The 19,133-nt window shown below is 37.6% G+C and overlaps 1 protein-coding gene across 5 annotated transcripts in view; it reads left to right on the forward strand.

Moving 5' to 3' along the window:
- Window positions 1–19,133, forward strand: part of ccdc14 (coiled-coil domain containing 14) — a 46,850-nt gene that overhangs the window by 15,525 nt on the left and 12,192 nt on the right. For 2 of the 5 annotated variants that reach the window (XM_062054114.1, XM_062054111.1), the window contains exons 2-6: window positions 4,102–4,160; window positions 4,253–4,319; window positions 4,502–4,574; window positions 18,876–18,980; window positions 19,047–19,133. The exon at window positions 19,047–19,133 is cut by the window's right edge and continues 183 nt beyond it. In XM_062054114.1, the coding sequence (XP_061910098.1) occupies window positions 4,102–4,160; window positions 4,253–4,319; window positions 4,502–4,574; window positions 18,876–18,980; window positions 19,047–19,133 (391 nt within the window). Of the gene's footprint in view, window positions 1–2,690; window positions 2,933–4,101; window positions 4,161–4,252; window positions 4,320–4,501; window positions 4,575–18,875; window positions 18,981–19,046 lie in introns of those variants that run through there. The other 3 variants (XM_062054115.1, XM_062054113.1, XM_062054112.1) reach the window with 2 other exon arrangements.

The following is a 19,133-nucleotide window of genomic DNA, read 5'->3' on the forward strand; positions in this document are numbered from 1 at the left end:
CGCCAGCCTCGTCATTCACCCTCGAGTCCGGAGCTGTAAAGACCCACTGCCGGGTAAAGTGAAGGGTGCTACCAACGAAGTACATCGGCCCTGGAGGAACGTCTGCCCTGCGCTCCCCGACTACGGTCTGGGAGCCGGAAGCAGGAAAGGTGTAACAACTCTATTAGTGCCTTAGTGTTTACCATGAAGTCTTTATTTTGACAGCCCCTCGCGGTAAACTTGTCTGAGTGCAAACTGAGGCAATATTTGTCATAGATAAAACTTATTTGTCATAGATAAAACTCTATGACCAATAAAAACGCAATAAACGGGGACGGAAATTTGACCCGGCAAATATAAACAATAGAAAACACTGCCAGGAAGCGATAATCGATACAATTAAAAAAACAGGCAAACCGGGCGGTTTTACCATGAATTGATTAACGTGGACCCCGACTTAAACAAGTAGAAAAACTTATTCGGGTGTTACCATTTAGTGGTCAGTTGTACGGAATATGTACTGTATTGTGCAATCTACTGATAAAAGCTTCAATCAATTAATCAAAAAGGTAAAAAAAAATAAAAAATCTGCATCCGGGTGACGCGCGGGCTTCAGGAATTGCGCGTCCTTTCTGATTTCAATGCATCCACAATTTGTTTTGTTTTTAACCCGTTCTTAACCCTGGACGTACATTGAAAATACACGCAACATTAACTCAAAATGCCGGACATTTGAGGCATTTAAGAAACCCCGCCCGGACAACCCCGCAAAAGAGGACGTGTCCGGGGGAAAGAGGACGTATGGTCAGTCTAACATAAGAAGAAGAAGCCGAAGCCGGTTTGAGTGACGTCAAACGTGCATGTGCGTGAGATCACAGTAGTAAACAATTTGTGACAAGTTCGCTCTCAAAATGGCTGGGGAAAAAAGCACAGCAAAACGAATATATGAAGAAGAACACAGGACATTTTTAACAGACGGGGAGAGTTTATATTTTTTTGTTGAACGTAATGGCAAGCCATTCTGCCTTATATGTCAGGCGTCATTAGTGCATTTCAAAGCTTCAAATCTTCAGCGTCACAAGGAATGCCAGAAGTCCCACTAAGCAACATGCATAGTAACAGAAAAAATATTATATTTTTGTTTGTGGACTTGGTTGAACTGAGTATTTGTGTGTGTGTGTGTGTGTGTGTGTGTGTGTGTGTGTGTGTGTGTGTGTGTGTGTGTGTGTGTGTGTGTGTGTGTGTGTGTGTGTGTGTGTGTGTGTGTGTGTGAGACAGTGCACACAATGTTAATTGTTGAAAATAACTGCCCTGTGGTCTTAGTACTGTTGGTGTGTGACATTTACAATAAATCTGGCTGAGCAGAGGTCTGTGTGTGTGTGTGAGGAAGGGATGGGGTGAGCCCATGTGTAGGATGTGACTCTTTGCGGTAACACAGTAAAAAAGTGGTTCTTAGTCTCTGACTGGTTGGCCACCCCTGGTATAGACGCTCGGCGTCCACAGACTTCAATGGGGAAGCATACACTGCTGCGAAACGAGACAAGTCTTTTGATAAATGCTGGGCTTTGTCCCGCCCATCGGACGCTCAGTGTCTCTGGGGGTCTATGGGGCAGTGGGCTGGCCCGGACGCTCAACTTCTGCATGATGACTGGATGATCTGTCTAAGGCTGATTCCCTTTTTGATTGACAGTGAAATGAGCGAATCAGCAATCTTGTGTTGTAAACTTCTGTGGGAGCATTTTTCAACATTCATTCTGTTATTGTGAGTTGAACCGGAGACTTTCCAAATCCTCTTAGCGACATTTTCTTTGTTAAAAATGACTAGCGACAAATAGAGCTTCTATTTCTAATGTTTTTTTGTGTTTGGAGACTGACTTCTTACACTCTGCAGTTTCTGTCCTTACCAAGCAGCGGGTGCTGCTGAGTCCCTCCACCGTCTTAAAGCACTCACAGGCGGACACACGTCGCACTAGCCTCGCGCCATTCCCAGCTAGCGAGCTAGCTAGGTAGCAATCTGTACATAATGGCAGATCATTTTAATGTTTTTTTTTGTTTTTTTAATTGAACAAAAGACATACATTTATAATGCACACATGTGTACAAGCTATTGTCATTAGTGGCAATGATTGGAGCTACATCTGCAGGTGTAGAGAGGAGATTCTCCTGTTTAAAGCGGCTCAATCCAAAAACATGCACCTGGGGATAGGTTGATTGGCAACACTAAATTGGCCCTAGTGTGTGAATGTGTGTGTGAATGTTGTCTGTCTATCTGTGTTGGCCCTGCGATGAGGTGGCGACTTGTCCAGGGTGTACCCCGCCTTCCGCCCGAATGCAGCTGAAATAGGCTCCAGCACCCCCCGCGACCCCGAAAGAGACAAGCGGTAGAAAATGCATGGATGGATGGAAGTCTTACACCCGCAACACCATGGGCCAAGGAGCAGCCTAGCTCTGCTGGCCATTGAGAGGACACTTGTCAAATCCCTGGAAAAGACGCCTTCTTTGTACGACAGGGTCACAGATCACTTTCTTAAAAAGGAACAGAGGGTAGAATTTACGTATAAATAAACCAACACATTTTATGATGTATGCTGAAATTGAGCTCCCCTCCTTGAGAGACCAGTATCCGCCACTGTTATATACATATTTATAAAAAGAATATAAAGTAGGGTTCCATTTCGGTCCACACTCCATATCAAAAGGTGGCGGTAATGCACACCAGTAGGTTGCTTGCCAACCGCCATTAAACCAAAGAAGAAGAATTCTAGTGCGTTTATTTGTCAATTCCCACCTGGCAACGCTGTTTCCACCGGAACTTGCACACTGCGTGTGTAACAGAGTTCTGGCTCAATAACTTACATCGCTGTGACATTTATTTGCAACAACGTAAAGGAGCAGTGGATGTTGTCCATGTTTGTTGTTTGAGTCGACAATGGAGCGAAGTGTGAAGCGTAAGGTAAGAACAAAAACACGTTTTAAATGACCGTGCTAAAATGCTTCATCACTAGGCTAGCACTTAAGTTAAGGCTCGTCCCAGATGTCTGGATATTGGGTTGCTGGTGGCTTAAGTGTAAACATACATTTTTATTTACATATTTGTTTTATTATAACATTTTTATAATTTTTTCTACATTCTGCAATTTGGCGCCTACTCCAACAGATAGCGCCCCAGGCTGCTGCCTGGTTCGCTTGTCCAGAAAGCTGGCCTTGCACAAAACAACTCTATCGAAACAACACACATATTTATGTAGCTTAAATTCAGGCACATTTTGCATAGATTTTTTTACAGAATATCTTCAAGGCACTTTTTGACTGTCTCTTCAGAATGCCCCGCTTCGTGGGCGGTCTTATTTTCGTGCCTCTACTTTGACTGCGTCTCCTTCCTGTCAACCATGTTGTAGTTTTTAGTGCTTCCATAAGGAGTCCACTGACAGATGTAAGTTGGAACTATATGCTGCTTTGTATTATAAATGATATCAGCAGAGGATGCATATGCACGTATGAGCCAGTCTGCCCCACAATAAGAGGATAGAGAAATAAAAGGAAATTGTTGAGTACAATGGCGAACATGCTCAAAGCTCTTCGGGTAAAACTTTGCCATGTATGGAGATGTCCGCTGATATCATAATTGAGAGAAACATCAAAAATGGGACAAATTCCAAACAGCTCTTTTAGAGGAAGTATGGAAGAAGGTAACATTGTTTTTTTAAATATCTTCGCCATCCCTCCATGGTTGGATTTTGCATTTCTGGGACTTAGGCAGATCCCAAATATTCTGAAAACTACATGTAATGGTGGTGTCAGTTAAATATTGAAATGTGGAAGTGCTCCGTGGCCTGGACCTGTACAACCGAAGAAAATTGATGGATAGAAGGTTACTGAATAACCAAAATTACCATAAATGTGAGTGTGCACGAATGGTTGTCGATCTTTGTGCCCGATATGTAAATTATCTGTTTTTAAATAAAATCGTATTCCTGGTCAATGCCTCTTTTGATCTGCCCAGTGATTGAAAATCAAGTCTCAGCAAGTCTGCTCTGTTAAGTTTACCTTCCCTGTTTTTCTGAATTTGATAGGTGTCTTAGAAAATGAATAGATGGATTAAAGCAGGCTTGTAATTGACAGGTGCTAACGCTAGGAAGGCTGGCAGGAGGAGGAACAAAGGTACAACAAGCCCGGAAACGGTGAGCTATTTGTTTCAGTTATTGCATGTTTTATACATGTCCTAAATACGTATTGTACTCACAAATAACTTTTTTCAATCTCATGGGATCAGAGTTACCACAACTCCAAGGCAAGCTGAACCTGCATACTCTCTGTATTCATCGGACCCTCAAGAGCAGGTAGTGAAAGATGAAAGCACACAAGCATAAAAGCTATCTTAGAGCTTATGGTTTTGCTCACCTGGGCCATTCATCTAGTCAAACATTCATCAAACATTCCTAGAGCAAAGTACATTAGTTGTGATTTCTTGTGAAAAAATCCACACTAGTGTGTATGAATCCATCCATGTCTCTTGTTTCAGGTTGACAGTCTCCATTCTGGACTAGATCGCTGTGCTGCTTTGCTTACTGGCATACTTCAGGTGCACAAGGCAGGTCGGATGGGTTTCCTGTAATCAAAATCAGGGTTGGGTACAGTGCTACTTCAGCTTTTGTTCAATTCAATTCAATTCTGATAAGTCAGGCAAAAACCGAAACAATTTTTCCCATGTGAGAGATGTGCTGTCTTATCATTCACAGTCCCTATATAACCTATATGGGGGCTCTCTATTCCGAATGCAAAACCCTCAAAACAACCATCCAAAATGCGCCAACAATACCCTATTTATATATACACTACCGTTCAAAAGTTTGGGGTCACATTGAAATGTCCTTATTTTTGAAGGAAAAGCACTGTACTTTTCAATGAAGATAACTTTAAACGAGTCTTAACTTTAAAGAAATACACTCTATACATTGCTAATGTGGTAAATGACTATTCTAGCTGCAAATGTCAGGTTTTTGGTGCAATATCTAAATAGGTGTATAGAGGCCCATTTCCAGCAACTATCACTCCAGTGTTCTAATGGTACAATGTGTTTGCTCATTGGCTCAGAAGGCTAATTGATGATTAGAAAACCCTTGTGCAATCATGTTCACACATCGGAAAACAGTTTAGCTCGTTACAGAAGCTACAAAACTGACCTTCCTTTGAGCAGATTGAGTTTCTGGAGCATCACATTTGTGGGGTCAATTAAATGCTCAAAATGGCCAGAAAAAGAGAACTTTCATCTGAAACTCGACAGTCTATTCTTGTTCTTAGAAATGAAGGCTATTCCACAAAATTGTTTGGGTGACCCCAAACTTTTGAACAGTAGTGTATATATATATATATATACATATATATATATATATACATATATACGTATATATATATATATATATATATATATATATATATATATATATATATATATATATATATATATATATATATATATATATATATATATATATATATATATCGTGACCTGAATATTAACCTAATATTAGTGATGTTGTTCTTATAAGTTCTAATGCAGACAGACTATTTTTAGCGGCAGATTGATAACACAGAACTCAGTAGCCCTCTGCTGCATTACTGTGAGCTGGCAGCAATGTCCTGCTGCTCCCGCCTCATCTCGTCTTGGCTCGTCAAAGTTATTGTAGATTATAAATCATGCCTCTCATCTGGATATTAGGATTTCGCCATAAATCTTGAAGTTGTTTATCTGTGACATGCAATTCATACCCAGAGATGGAGATAAACACGCACAACCAAAGACAGTGTCTGCAGGGAGACTTTTCCTTGTTAACACTTTGTGTGCATCATGATTAATTCTTCATATAAATGGGAAGATATGATATGGACATCCTATCAGTCATCATCAAAGCGAGAGCAGACATTGTACAGTAAGTTATAATTTTATGTTGGTAGTTTGTATTTCTTGTTTAGCACTTAGCAATACTGCTACATGATGCTTAGTGTTTCACTAATGCTGGATTTTTTTAGCAGAACTTCTAAAACTTGTAGCTCATCCTCCTTATGTTCAGGATCCACAATATTTATGCATCATTATTTTCCCCAAAGTAATACTTCTTGGCTCTCACAAAGTCTGCATGATTTTTAGTTTTTTCTGGGACTGGACAATGTAGTTAGATGTTGGGAAACGGTCAGCGAATAATATATTTTGGGGGGTATGTGTTTGTTTGTCTTGTGTGCTGTGGTGTGAATGGTGTGTCTGCGGGTTTATTAGAGGGGATATTGGTTTCCTCGGAAATAGCAGGTGATGCTGCAGTTTTTAGTTACAAGATTTTCATGTTTATGAAACTTATGGTATTAAGAGAATCAATAAAATATATAATGAATTTACTCAGGTCATATGGTTTATAGGAACAATAATGAAGTTGGAATAATTAGTTATAATTGCAATGGTCTTGCAGACAACAGAAAAAGAAAACTTATATTTATGTGGCTGAAGGAAAAAAAACAAGATATTTTTTGTCTTCAAAAAATGCATTCAACAAATTTAGATGAAGAAAAATGGAGAAAAGAATGGGATGGTCCAATTTTCTTTTCACATGGTCACAGAAATTCAAAAGGTGTTATGATTTTGATAAAAAAAAACTTTTAATTTTCAATTTAACTATGGAAAAAGACTCACAAAGACGCTGGTTAATATTAAATATGATTATTCAGGGTCAAAAGATGTGTGTTTTGAATCTGTATGGGCCAAATGTTGATGAACCTTCTTTTTTTGAAGAAATAAGTGACATATTGCAAGAACAAGGGGAAATTATTACTGTGGTGGACTTTAATGTTGCCTTGGATAAAGTTCTGGACCGAAAAAGGAATTTTTCAATCAATTATCATCCTCAATCTTTACAAAAGATTCAAAATGTTATGGATGCATTTGATTTAATTGATATCTGGAGATTCAAAAATCCTACGTTGGTACTTTATACATGGAGAAGACAAAACCAGGCAAGTCGTATTGACTATTTTTTTATATCATTTTCATTGCTAAACAAAGTGACTGCAATATCAATCGATGATAAATTGCGTTCTGATCATAATTGTATAGGATTAAATATTGCAATTGAAGATAATACACGTAGGCCCGGATATTGGAAGTTTAATCAAATGCTTCTACAGGATGATGAATTTATTCAAAAAACAAAGCAATTTATTACTGACTTTTTTTTAAATAATGTATGATCATCAAATCCCCAAATAGTCTGGGAAGCCTTCAAATGTTGTTTTAGGGGATATGCCATTGCATACTCTTCATGGGAAAAAAAACAACAACTTAAAATGGCAGAACAGGAATTAAAGAAAGAAATTGAGGATTTACAAAAAAACATTGATAGTAATGATAATCTAACTAGTGAGCAACTGAATACCTTTACAACCAAACAAGAGGAGTTAGCAGACTTAGTTGAAAAACAATTATTGAAAAGTTATGACTGCAACAGAGCAATCTGGATGAAAAAAGGTGAGAAGTGTTCAAAATTCTGTTTACATATCCAAACAAAAAATCGTTCTAAAAAGAACATTTCCAAGCTTATTAAAACAAATGGAAAGGTATTGGATACACACACCACATTGTTGAAAGAAATTGAAAATTACTTTAAAAATATTTTTTCTAATCTATTAATTCCTCCTGAAACTACACATTTTTTTCCAGAAAATTATGAAAGAAAATTGAATTTAGAAGAAAGCCATTCATGTGAAGGCCTCTTTAGAGAGGAATAACTTGTGGAAGCTGTTAAGTCTTTTCATACAGGGAAAACCCCAGGATTAGATGGAATACCTATTGAGGTTTAACAAGTATTTTTTGAAGAGGTTAAGAAACCATCGCTTTCTAGTTTTAATTACTCTAAAACCGTTTTTTTGTCTAACACTCAAACAGAAGGTATTATTTCTTTATTATTGAAACAGGAAATAAATGGTCAGTATAAAGACCCAGTTTATCTAAAAAAATTGGAGACCTATAACACTTCAGTGTTACTATGCTAAGATACTGGCAAAATATTTGGCTACACAAAGTCTGTTTTGTCAAATATTATTCACCAAGATCAATCAGGTTTCCTACAAGGAAGAAACATAGGAAACAATATTAGACAGTTATTAGAAATTATAGAAAATTATAATATGGAAAATAGAAAATGATTAATTTGTGTAGCCTGGAAAAGGCATTTGACAAAATGAGCTTAGATTTTATTTGTAAAAGCTTAGTTTTTTTCAATTTTGGCAACTCCTTATTACACTGGATCAAGACGCTATATAATAAAACTAACTGTAGAATAATCAATAATGGATACATCTCTGGGACAATACCTCTATTAAGAGGTCTAAAACAAGGGTGCCCTTTGTCTCCACGCTTATTTATTTTTGCTATGGAAATATTGGTGATTAAAGTTAGATTGAATAAAAATATTGAAGGGCTCAGTAATAATAATATTGAAAGTAAAATAACAATGTATGCAGACGATACAAGCTTCTTTATCAGCCCCAATCCTCATTGTTTGTGGAACCTTCTTGATCTTTTGGACATATTTTCACAGCAATCTGGGTTTAAGCTTATTTATGATGAATGTAAAATTTTAAGGATCGGAAATCTAAAAGAAACGTCCTTCCGAATGGAATGCAAAGTGCCTGTTTTGTGGACAGATGGACTAGTTAACATACTTGGTGTTGTCCCAGAGAATCTGGAAGATCTAGGCTCAGTAAATTATGATAATCGACTAAGAAAGCTGGATAAAATTATGCAATTATGGAAAGGGAAATCCTTAACCTTGTATGGTAAAATATATATTGTCAACTCGTTAATTATTCCTCAATTGATTTATTTTTTTTTGTCATTACCAGCTCCATCACAAAACTTTTTTAAGATTTATGAGCGGAGGGTCTTTGATTTTGTCTGGGACGGCAAACCAGAAAAGATTAAAAGAAAGGTTTTGTACAATGAGTATCAATATGGGGGCCTGAAATTTCTCAACCTTGAAGCTATGTGTCTGTCTTTAAAAGCATCAATTGTTCCAAAAATGTATTTAAACACTGACTGGTACACATTTGTCCTGTTGGACAAAAAACATGTACTGTATCAAAATAAATTGTATCCGTTTTTACAAGTGATCCCCTCCCATTTTTCTTATGTAGAGAGTCTGCTGTGAAACATGGCGGGGTTCATAAAGGAAACAATCCACTCATGGTGGTGTTTTCAATTTTATGTGCCAGAAAAAAGAGACAATATTTTGCAGCAGATAATATGGATGAACTCTAATAATGTAATAGATGGAAAGCCTTTCTTTTGGTTTATTCAGTTTATAATAATACACCTCATGGTGCAACCTGGACACATCATCAGTGATTCTCCCGGGGTCATAGGGTGTTTCGGGTCTTAATCAAACACCCTCACCCGGGCGACCCAGCCGAGGGTGATCAGTCCCTCGACTTGTGTCCAGGTAGCGCTCTACGCCATTCGTCCCCCCTCCGACGGTCTGACCTTGGGCTGCGCCAGTGGTGCTTGGAGGTTCTGGGCACTGTGGGGAGTGTCCGGGCCTGGATCCTCCTCCGTCTCATCGGGTGCCGTACATGGTACTGGCACTGTGCGTTGCACCACGGGTTTCCCTAGGCAGCCTATCTTGGTCTTATGTATCTTCAGGGTTTTTCGTACCGCTGCATGGGTGCTCCCCTGCGAGAGTTGCAGCTTGGGATGCTACCCCTCTCTGCCCCGGTTGCCGTCTCTCCGGGCTGTCAACTGTCTCTCCAGTTGTCACCACTCTTTCGGGGTTGTTATCTAGCCTCTTCCTGGAAGTCAATGGTGATGCCATACAAAAATATGTTTGAAAGAGGAATCATTTTTGTCAATGATATTATCAATGAGAATGGTAAGATTATGAACTATGATGAATTTAGAACTATGTATGGTGATGCTTGTTCAAGCTTTTCATCTAATCAACTAACTGGAGTAACTGGGAAAAGATGGAAACAAATGATTAATTATGGAACTACAAAATTATTAGATTGTAAACCTCTAATAACAAATTTTAGTTGGCAAAAAGGAACTAAAATAAATAGAAAAATATATAATTGTATTTAATAAAGAAATCTTTGAAGGCTGTCCTATACAACACATGGAAAATGGGAGGACTTTTTTGACTGCCCGTTGCCGTGGGATACAATATTCTAACTAATCTACAAAACTACTATTGATATGCAAAATTGTTATTTTCAAATTAAAATTATTTATAAATTTCTTACCCACGGGCAAAATATTAAAACTATGGAATATGACAGAGTCAAATGATTGCCGATTTTGTTGTCAGGAATCTGAATCCACCCTGCATTTGTTTTGGTACTGTCATATTCAATCAATCAATCAATGTTTATTTATATAGCCCTAAATCACAAGTGTCTCAAAGGGCTGTACAAGCCACAACGACATCCTCGGTACAGAGCCCACATACATATTGTGTCTTCCTTTTGGGTGGAAGTTGAAAAAATGTGTTTAAGGATTGGTTTGTTTATGAAGCTTGATGTGGTTTCTGTTATTTTAGAAGAGTTCATTGACAGTCATGATTTAGTCAATTTAATTATAGTACTCGGTAAAAGGTTTATTTTTAAGGCCAAAAACAGATATTCACTTAGTATTACTTTCTTTAAAACATTTATTCAGTATTTCTTAACTTTAGAAAGCTATATGGTTGAAAACGAAAATGATGCCAAAAAACATAAAAAAAAGATGGGAAGTCCTCAAAGGCTTATTTTGAAAATGTAATTATGTTTATAAATATGCAACAACAAAAACATATATGCTAGCTGTTGTTGTGTTCCCAAATTTGAGTGTACAAAAATGAAGGTGTGTGTTACTGAGTCCGACCTGGACATAATCTGGACTACATAAATGCTTATTTTGAAAATGTAATTTTGTTTATAAATTATATGCAATCTGTTGTTTTCCCTAGTTTTTCAATGTACATGGATGAAGGTGTGTGTTGCTGAGCCCGACTTGGACATTATGTGGACTGGACCTGGTTTTAAAAACCCTTTAAACAAATCCAATTTCATTGACAACTTGGTCTGGTGAAGATAAAATAAGATAAATAAATAAAAAGCATTTTCTTGGATAAAAAAGAAAGTAAAACAATATAAAAACAATTACATAAAAAATAGTAATTTAATGAAAATGTTAGTGGACCAGCGGCACACCAATCATGTGTGCTTCAGGGACTGTGTCCCTTGCAGACTGTGTTGTCTATGTTGTGGGAACCAGAATATTGGTAGCAGAAGTGTACAGCTCTAGTAATGGGTACATTCGCACCCACCTGCACAAATGTACTTCAAAATGTACCAATCAAAATAAATATGAATTTTTTTTTGTTTACTAGTGCATGCATATATAATATGCATTAGTTTGACCATTTAAAATCAACGATAATAAAAAGGAGATGCTCGGAAATAGCATAAAAATGCCCCAAAAACTTGAAAAACGCGATTCATAGCGTTACTTTTTGGTGTAACCATCATGAGCGTTCTGTTCAAGTATATTTATTTTATATTTTGATAAATCATCATAAATAGGTATTGATCAATCTTTAAGCTGTGTGTATTTGATTTCAGTTTGCTTTTGACATCTTATTTAGAATTGTAGTTGAAACTTTTACAACCTTGTGTTGCGCTCATGATGGCGTAACCAAACTAGATTATTTTGAATATTTATTCCCTTATATACATTTAGTATATTTAAATATACTGTGTTTTATGCTTTTTTCTTTTTGGAACATGTACTATACATATAATACAATAAAGTCCCATATAAAATTATGTTTCTAGCAATACTTTAATTTTGCCTTTGAAAGTAACACTCCAATGCCCATTAGTGGAGCTGTACACACAAAGAAACAACCCCTTTTGTGTGAGTGGGTGTGGATGAGTGTGAATGGGGGAGGGAGGTTTTTTTTTTGGGTTGATGCACTAATTGAAAGTGTATCTTGTGTTTTTTTTATGTTGATTTAATAAAAATAAAAAAGTGCATGATTTGCATTGTTGTTGGTGATGAAGGGATTTGTGGTTCCTACATCTTTGTAATGCGATGACTTGTCTGGCTAGCTCATTCTCTCTCAAAATGGCTCGGGAATCTCCCTGAGATTGATACTATTTTGATCATATCCATATACTCGCAAACTTTGAAAGACTTTCTATGTCATACATCAGATATATATGTGTGTGGGGCGTCGTGGCTTGGTTGGTAAAGCGGCCGTGCCAGCAACTTGAGGGTTCCAGGTTCGATCCCCACTTCCGCCATCCTCATCACTGCCGTTGTCCTTGGTCAAGATACTTGACCCACCTGCTCCCAGTGCCACCCACACTAGTTTAAATGTAACTTAGCTAGTGGGTTTCACTATGTAAAGCGCTTTGAGTCACTAGAGATAAGCGCTATATAAATATACAAACCCCGTTTCTATATGAGTTGGGAAATTGTGTTAGATGTAAATATACCGTAATTTCCGGACTATAAGCCGCACCTGACTATAAGCCGCACCAGCTAAATTTAGGGGAAAATACAGATTGCTCCATATATAAGCCGCACCCGACTATAAGCCGCAGGGTTTTGATGTGTAATTAGCGTAGTATATAGGGGTTCCTGCTACCACGGAGGGGATTGTCGGGACAGAGATGACTGTTTGGGAACGCAAAGCGTCCCATTTATTAACAATAAATCTTTCAATCATTCAATCAAACTTTCACATCTTTGACATGGCGAACAGCATTCGTGCAGAGTACAAATAATACAACGCTGCAAAGTAATACAAAGTGCTCGCCTGTACGTTATCAAAATAACCAGCCTACCGGTATATGAAAAGTCAGTCTTTAATCATTGTGTCATCGTCTTCCTCCTGCGTACTAAAACCACCCAAATCCTCTTCGTCGGTGTCGGAGAAGAACAGGCCGTAAATAAGCCGCACCCTTGTATAAGCCGCAGGGACCAGAACGAGGGGGAAAAGTAGCGGCTTATAGTCCGGAAATTACGGTAAATGGAATACAATGATTTGCAAATCCTTTCCAACCCATATTCAATTGAATGCACTACAAAGACAAGATATTTGATGTTCAAACTCATAAACTTTATTTTTTTTTTTTGCAAATAATATTTAACTTAGAATTTCATGGCTGCAACACGTGCCAAAGTAGTTGGGAAAGGGCATGTTCACCACTGTGTTACATGGCCTTTCCTTTTAACAACACTCAGTAAACGTTTGGGAACTGAGGAGACACATTTTTTAAGCTTCTCAGGTGGAATTCTTTCCCATTCTTGCTTGATGTACAGCTTAAGTTGTTCAACAGTCCGGGGGTCTCCGTTGTGGTATTTTAGACTTCATAATGCGCCACACATTTTCAATAGGAGACAGGTCTGGACTACAGGCTGGCCAGTCTAGTACCCGCACTCTTTAACTATGAAGCCACGTTGATGTAACACGTGGCTTGGCATTGTCTTGCTGAAATAAGCAGGGGCGTCCATGGTAACGTTGCTTGGATGGCAACATATGTTGCTCCAAAACCTGTATGTACCTTTCAGCATTAATGGCGCCTTCACAGATGTGTAAGTTACCCATGTCTTGGGCACTAATACACCCCCATACCATCACAGATGCTGGCTTTTCAACGTTGCGCCTATAACAATCCGGATGGTTCTTTTCCTCTTTGGTCCGGAGGACACGACGTCCACAGTTTCCTAAAACAATTTGAAATGAGGACTCGTCAGACCACAGAACACTTTTCCACTTTGTATCAGTCCATCTTAGATGAGCTCAGGCCCAGCGAAGCCGACGGCGTTTCTGGGTGTTGTTGATAAACGGTTTTCGCCTTGCATAGGAGAGTTTTAACTTGCACTTACAGGTGTAGCGACGAACTGTATTTAGTGACAGTGGTTTTCTGAAGTGTTCCTGAGCCCATGTGGTGATATCCTTTACACACTGATGTCGCTTGTTGATGCAGTACAGCCCGAGGGATCGAAGGTCACGGGCTTAGCTGCTTACGTGCAGTGATTTCTCCAGATTCTTTGAACCCTTTGATGATATTACGGACCGTAGATGGTGAAATCCCTAAATTCCTTGCAATAGCTGGTTGAGAAAGGTTTTTCTTAAACTGTTCAACATTTTGCTCACGCATTTGTTGACAAAGTGGTGACCCTCGCCCCATCCTTGTTTGTGAATGACTGAGCATTTCATGGAATCTACTTATATACCCAATCATGGCACCCACTTGTTCCCAATGTGTCTGTTCACCTGTGGGATATTCCAAATAAGTGTTTGATGAGCATTCCTCAACTTTATCAGTATTTATTGCCACCCTTCCCAACTTCTTTGTCACGTGTTGCTGGCATCAAATTCTAAAGTTAATGATTATTTGCAAAAAAAAATGTTTATCAGTTTGAACATCAAATACCGTATTTCCTTGAATAGCCGCAGGGGCGTTAATTAATTTAAAACCTCCTGTCACTCCTGCGTTTACCGGAAACCGGCGGGATGGCCGTGCATGCGGTAATTATTGTAAAACCTCTTCTCACTCCGGCGTTTACCAAAAGGAATCCATAAAATTTAGGCGTGCGCTTTGAGTGTGATGTAAGCATACCATCATGAAAAGCACATTTAATTAAAAAAAAAACGTTATTATGGTCTTACCTGTACTTATAAATGGAGTCCATTTGCAGCTCCTTCTGACCAAAAGCATCGATAACTTGTTTATAGAAGTCTTCATTATTTTCTTTTTTCCGTTTTAAAAGTCTCTGTCTCGATGGAGATATTCCTTTAATTATTACCTCCTGCTTCCATTGAAAGTCCAGTTTAGAAAACTGTTTTATTTTAGATACCGGTATGTAATCCTCCTTGTTAAAAAAAAAATAATCTCTTGCTGCGTGTGTTCACTTCTTCTGCAGTACCGGAAGTCGCAAGATGGATCACTAGCCCGGCACCGCCCTCTACCACCAGGAGGCGGGAGTCATTTAATGACTTATACAGTATTTCACACACGCAGCTACGGTATATTAATAAAACATAGATGCTTACTGTTCTCTTTAACATACTGTGCCGGTATTCAATAGCTTGGACCTTAAATCCTACTGAATAGCTCTTTATCTTTTTTCCTTTGTGCGATTGTAAACTACTGAAATCAGCTTCCTCCATTTTGAAAATGAGGACAGATGAGTCACTCGTGACGTAACGAATTTGACCCGGTGGAAGTTCTAGCCATATGCTAAATATTTTGCGAAACGAGTTTGACCCGGTGAAAATTATAGACATGCGATAATAAAATTAATATTTTGCAAAACGAATTTGATCCGGCTTCAATAATAAACCGGCGATAAGGCCAAGCATGCGTTAATTATTTTGAGAAACGAGTTTGACCCGGCAGTAATTCTAGACGTGCGAATACTATATTCCCTGCGCCAATTCAAGGAAATACGGTATGTTGTCTTTGTAGCATATTCAACTGAATATGGGTTGAAAATGATTTGCAAATCATTGTATTCCGTTTATATTTACATCTAACACAATTTACCAACTCATATGGAAACGGGGTTTGTAATTCACTCAACTTCACATAGTAGATTCAATATAGAGGCAACTTGCTTTTCCAATCTACTGGTACTTTAAAACCCTCGAAAATTGTGAATTATATTAAATATAAATGTTCTTGTCAACAGTAAAAGTTGGGTAATACCGGTAATACTCATTGTTCGATAATGTGGAGCTTGCATGGTAGTTTGTTACATCATGCTAAATTATGTTTTGACAAGCCTCCATGCCTAGTTTGCCTTGGACCCCAAATTACACTCCTGATCAGATCGTATTTGTCTACTTTGATAGACCAGTGATTTCAACTGGAATTGGAATGTGGCGTGGAGTGCAAAAACAGTTTGTTGAGTTGAAAAAATTTGCTGACAGTTCGGTCCCTCCAGTTAAAAAGTCAAAGGAGAGAAAAGAGAGATGGGCATTTTCTAGCTGGAATTGCAACATTATTTTTGACTTTTTGTCAGCTAATAGGGTCCATAGTACATTATGTGCTGCCGACACAATGTAACTATTAAATTTACTTGTAACCTAAATTAGTTACTTTTAAAAATAAAGTAATCAGTCAAGTACTTTACATTTAGGTTACTTTAATAGAGTAATGAGTAATCAGATTACTTTTTCAAAGTAACTGGCAACACTGGTCACCAACACCCTGGATTCTGTGTTTGAGCATTCCACAGGAGTGCCCAAACACAGGAAAACAGACTAGTTTAATTTGCGCAATGTTTGGCCGTACGATAACGGGTATATAAAAATGGTAACATTTCGAGTAAAAATTTAATCTAAAAAAAAAGTGGAGCATATGAAAACTGGAGTACCACTGTATTTCAATTTGCTCAAATTATATGTATATACAGTATGATTAAGAACTTGTACTGCAGATTTTAAGGAATGAATAATTCATTGTATCCCACCAGAGGAATCAAAGGGGAGAGTATGGATTCATAGTCTTCTGTTTAAGAGCACAGGTTGTTGCTCTGGTTCAATTTAATTTAGTTTAATATCTTCATTAATAAATTAAAACTGTATGGCATCAGATGGTTGGTCTTAGACTGGATAAGAAGTTATTTAACCAACATGAAGCTAGATGAAAATATGTCAGATCTAGATATATCTTGCAGGCTTACCCCAGGGATCAATACTGGCACCAAAATTGATCATTCTCTATATAAGAGACATTTGCCAAGTTACAAAAGATTTCACTTTAATTTTATTTGCAGATGACACAACTGCATTTTGCTCGAGAAAGAACACACAGAAGCTAATACAAATAATAACAGAAGCAATGAATAAATAAAAAGATGGTTTGACAAAAACATACTATCCTTGAATCTCAGTAGACATTGAAAGAGTAAAATAAACCACATTTTTGGGTGTAATAATAGATGAGAAAATGAACTGCAAATCTCATATAAAAATATACAACTTAAGCATCAAGCAAAATATGCTCTGGACCAAAAATTACTCCATATTCTTTACTGCTAACTATGTTACCATATCTGAGTTATTGTACAGAAATATGGGGACATAACTACAAAATTGCACTTCATTCACTAACCGTTTTACAAAAAGGATCAGTTAGAATAATACATAATGTTGGATATAAAGAACATACAAACCCTTTATTTGTTGAATCAAAAATATTTAAATTAAATGACTTGGTGCAGCTGCAAACAGCTAAATCATGTACAAGGCAAACTAAAACCTTCTGACCAAGAATGTACAACAACTCTTATCCAAAAAAGAAGAAGAATATAACCTTTGAGGAAAAACTAACTTGACATTTGTATGCACGTGCAACACTTAATACCTTTAGTATATCAGTAGGTGGAATTAAATTATGGAGTGGATTGAGCAAAGATGTTAAAAACGCTGTTTTAAATTAAAAGTGCTTACAAAGTACAAGGAAGAACAATTTTGAGAAACACTTTGAACCTTTTTGAAAACGAGATATTTTTCATGCCAGTATGTTAATCATGACTGACTTAATCATCTGTTACAAGAACTGCTGTACTATTAATTCACCGATGTAAATTGTGTTACAAAAGGAAGACCGTAAGTGAACATACTGTATGTATTAGTAGGTGCTCTGAAGTGGGAGAGGGCGATAGGATTAAATACGCTTTGCTTCTCCCTATTCCTTTTCGGACATGTAAAAATAAATGATAAAAAAATTATGTGTTGATGTATCATATTGTAAGTGTGTTCATATTCCAAATAAACTAAAGAACTCAACAAAATGTTTTGATAGTGAAAGTGTAAAAAGTTTCTATTTGCAAGACTTTCATATGTAGTGGGTATCACTTTGGATAATGAGAACAGTGTTTGTCCCGTCCAAACTAAACTCCACCACTGAAGAAATCCTGCCGATAGAAGTTTTGCACCTTGTAAAAGTACATAATATCTCATTATCAGCTAAACATGCTATCTTTGTCCTTCAACTGTAATGTGTGTTTTACTTAAAAATAAATGGCATATCATTTTTAGTTTCCAATGGGTATAATCTTGACCAGGCTTGTGCAAAATTCCAAATTCGACAGTTCAATACTATTCCTTTGAAGTATTTTAAAAATGGTATACTGGTTTTCTTAAACTTGAAATGTTTGCGCTCTAATAAATATTATTAAAAAGTTATTCATCAAGAGTATAACATGTACAAAGAAAGGTGAGAAAATGTTTCAAGAAGTCCATGCTCCTATCTGTAGTGTAACTGTAGAAAATATCTACAGCATCAACCAGTGATGACGTCCCCATGGGGCTTAAGGAGAATTATTTCTGGGTAGAGTTCATAAAGACATGTTACAAACAGAAATAATAACACAACACTTCCTTCTGCAGGAAAAGCTGTTTTGTTGTAAAATTCAACATTTTTAGTTGTGTTTTCCCTCTCTTTAGAAGGACTGCAGCGACAAGCACCTGCCATATATTGGGGCTTGGCTCAGATGGTAGAGCAGCCAGCCAGAAACTTTAATCCAGCTTCCGCTATTGTAGTCACTGCTGTTGTGTCTTTGGGCAAGACACACCTACCTTGCCACCCACACTGGTGTAAATGTAGCTTAAATATAGGTACTGGGTTTATAAATGTAAAGTGCTTTAAGTCACTAGACAAAAAGCGCTATATAAATATAATTCACTTTTCTTCACATACTGTATGTTCTGTAGGGTTCCACTGTACATAGGTTTTCGAGACAGTGCCATTTGGACTGCAACAATTAAAGGATACCTGGTGGCATACAATGTGGTCCTTTCTAATTCAACCATGATAGAAGCATGTCCATTTTTTTGTGTTTCTGTGCTTAGAACCCTTAACAGGACCTCTCAAAGCAGTGAAGGGCAGTGCGGCCAAACCAAAACTATCCAATCTAGTGGGGAAAAAGAGCTGCAGAAAACCCCTTACAAAGACAAGTAGGGGTTTTGTAGTGAGCAAATCAGACAATTTTTTGGTGTGACATTTGCTTTTTCCACTTTCAGAACAGTATTCCAGTATGGCCCCGGAAGCACAATGTCTGCCTGCAGTGTCACACACAGAAGTAGAGCAAGCACAGGCTCTCATACAGC

The sequence above is a fragment of the Entelurus aequoreus genome, linkage group LG07 (assembly GCF_033978785.1).
Source record: "Entelurus aequoreus isolate RoL-2023_Sb linkage group LG07, RoL_Eaeq_v1.1, whole genome shotgun sequence".
In the NCBI taxonomy this organism is placed as follows: domain Eukaryota; kingdom Metazoa; phylum Chordata; class Actinopteri; order Syngnathiformes; family Syngnathidae; genus Entelurus; species Entelurus aequoreus.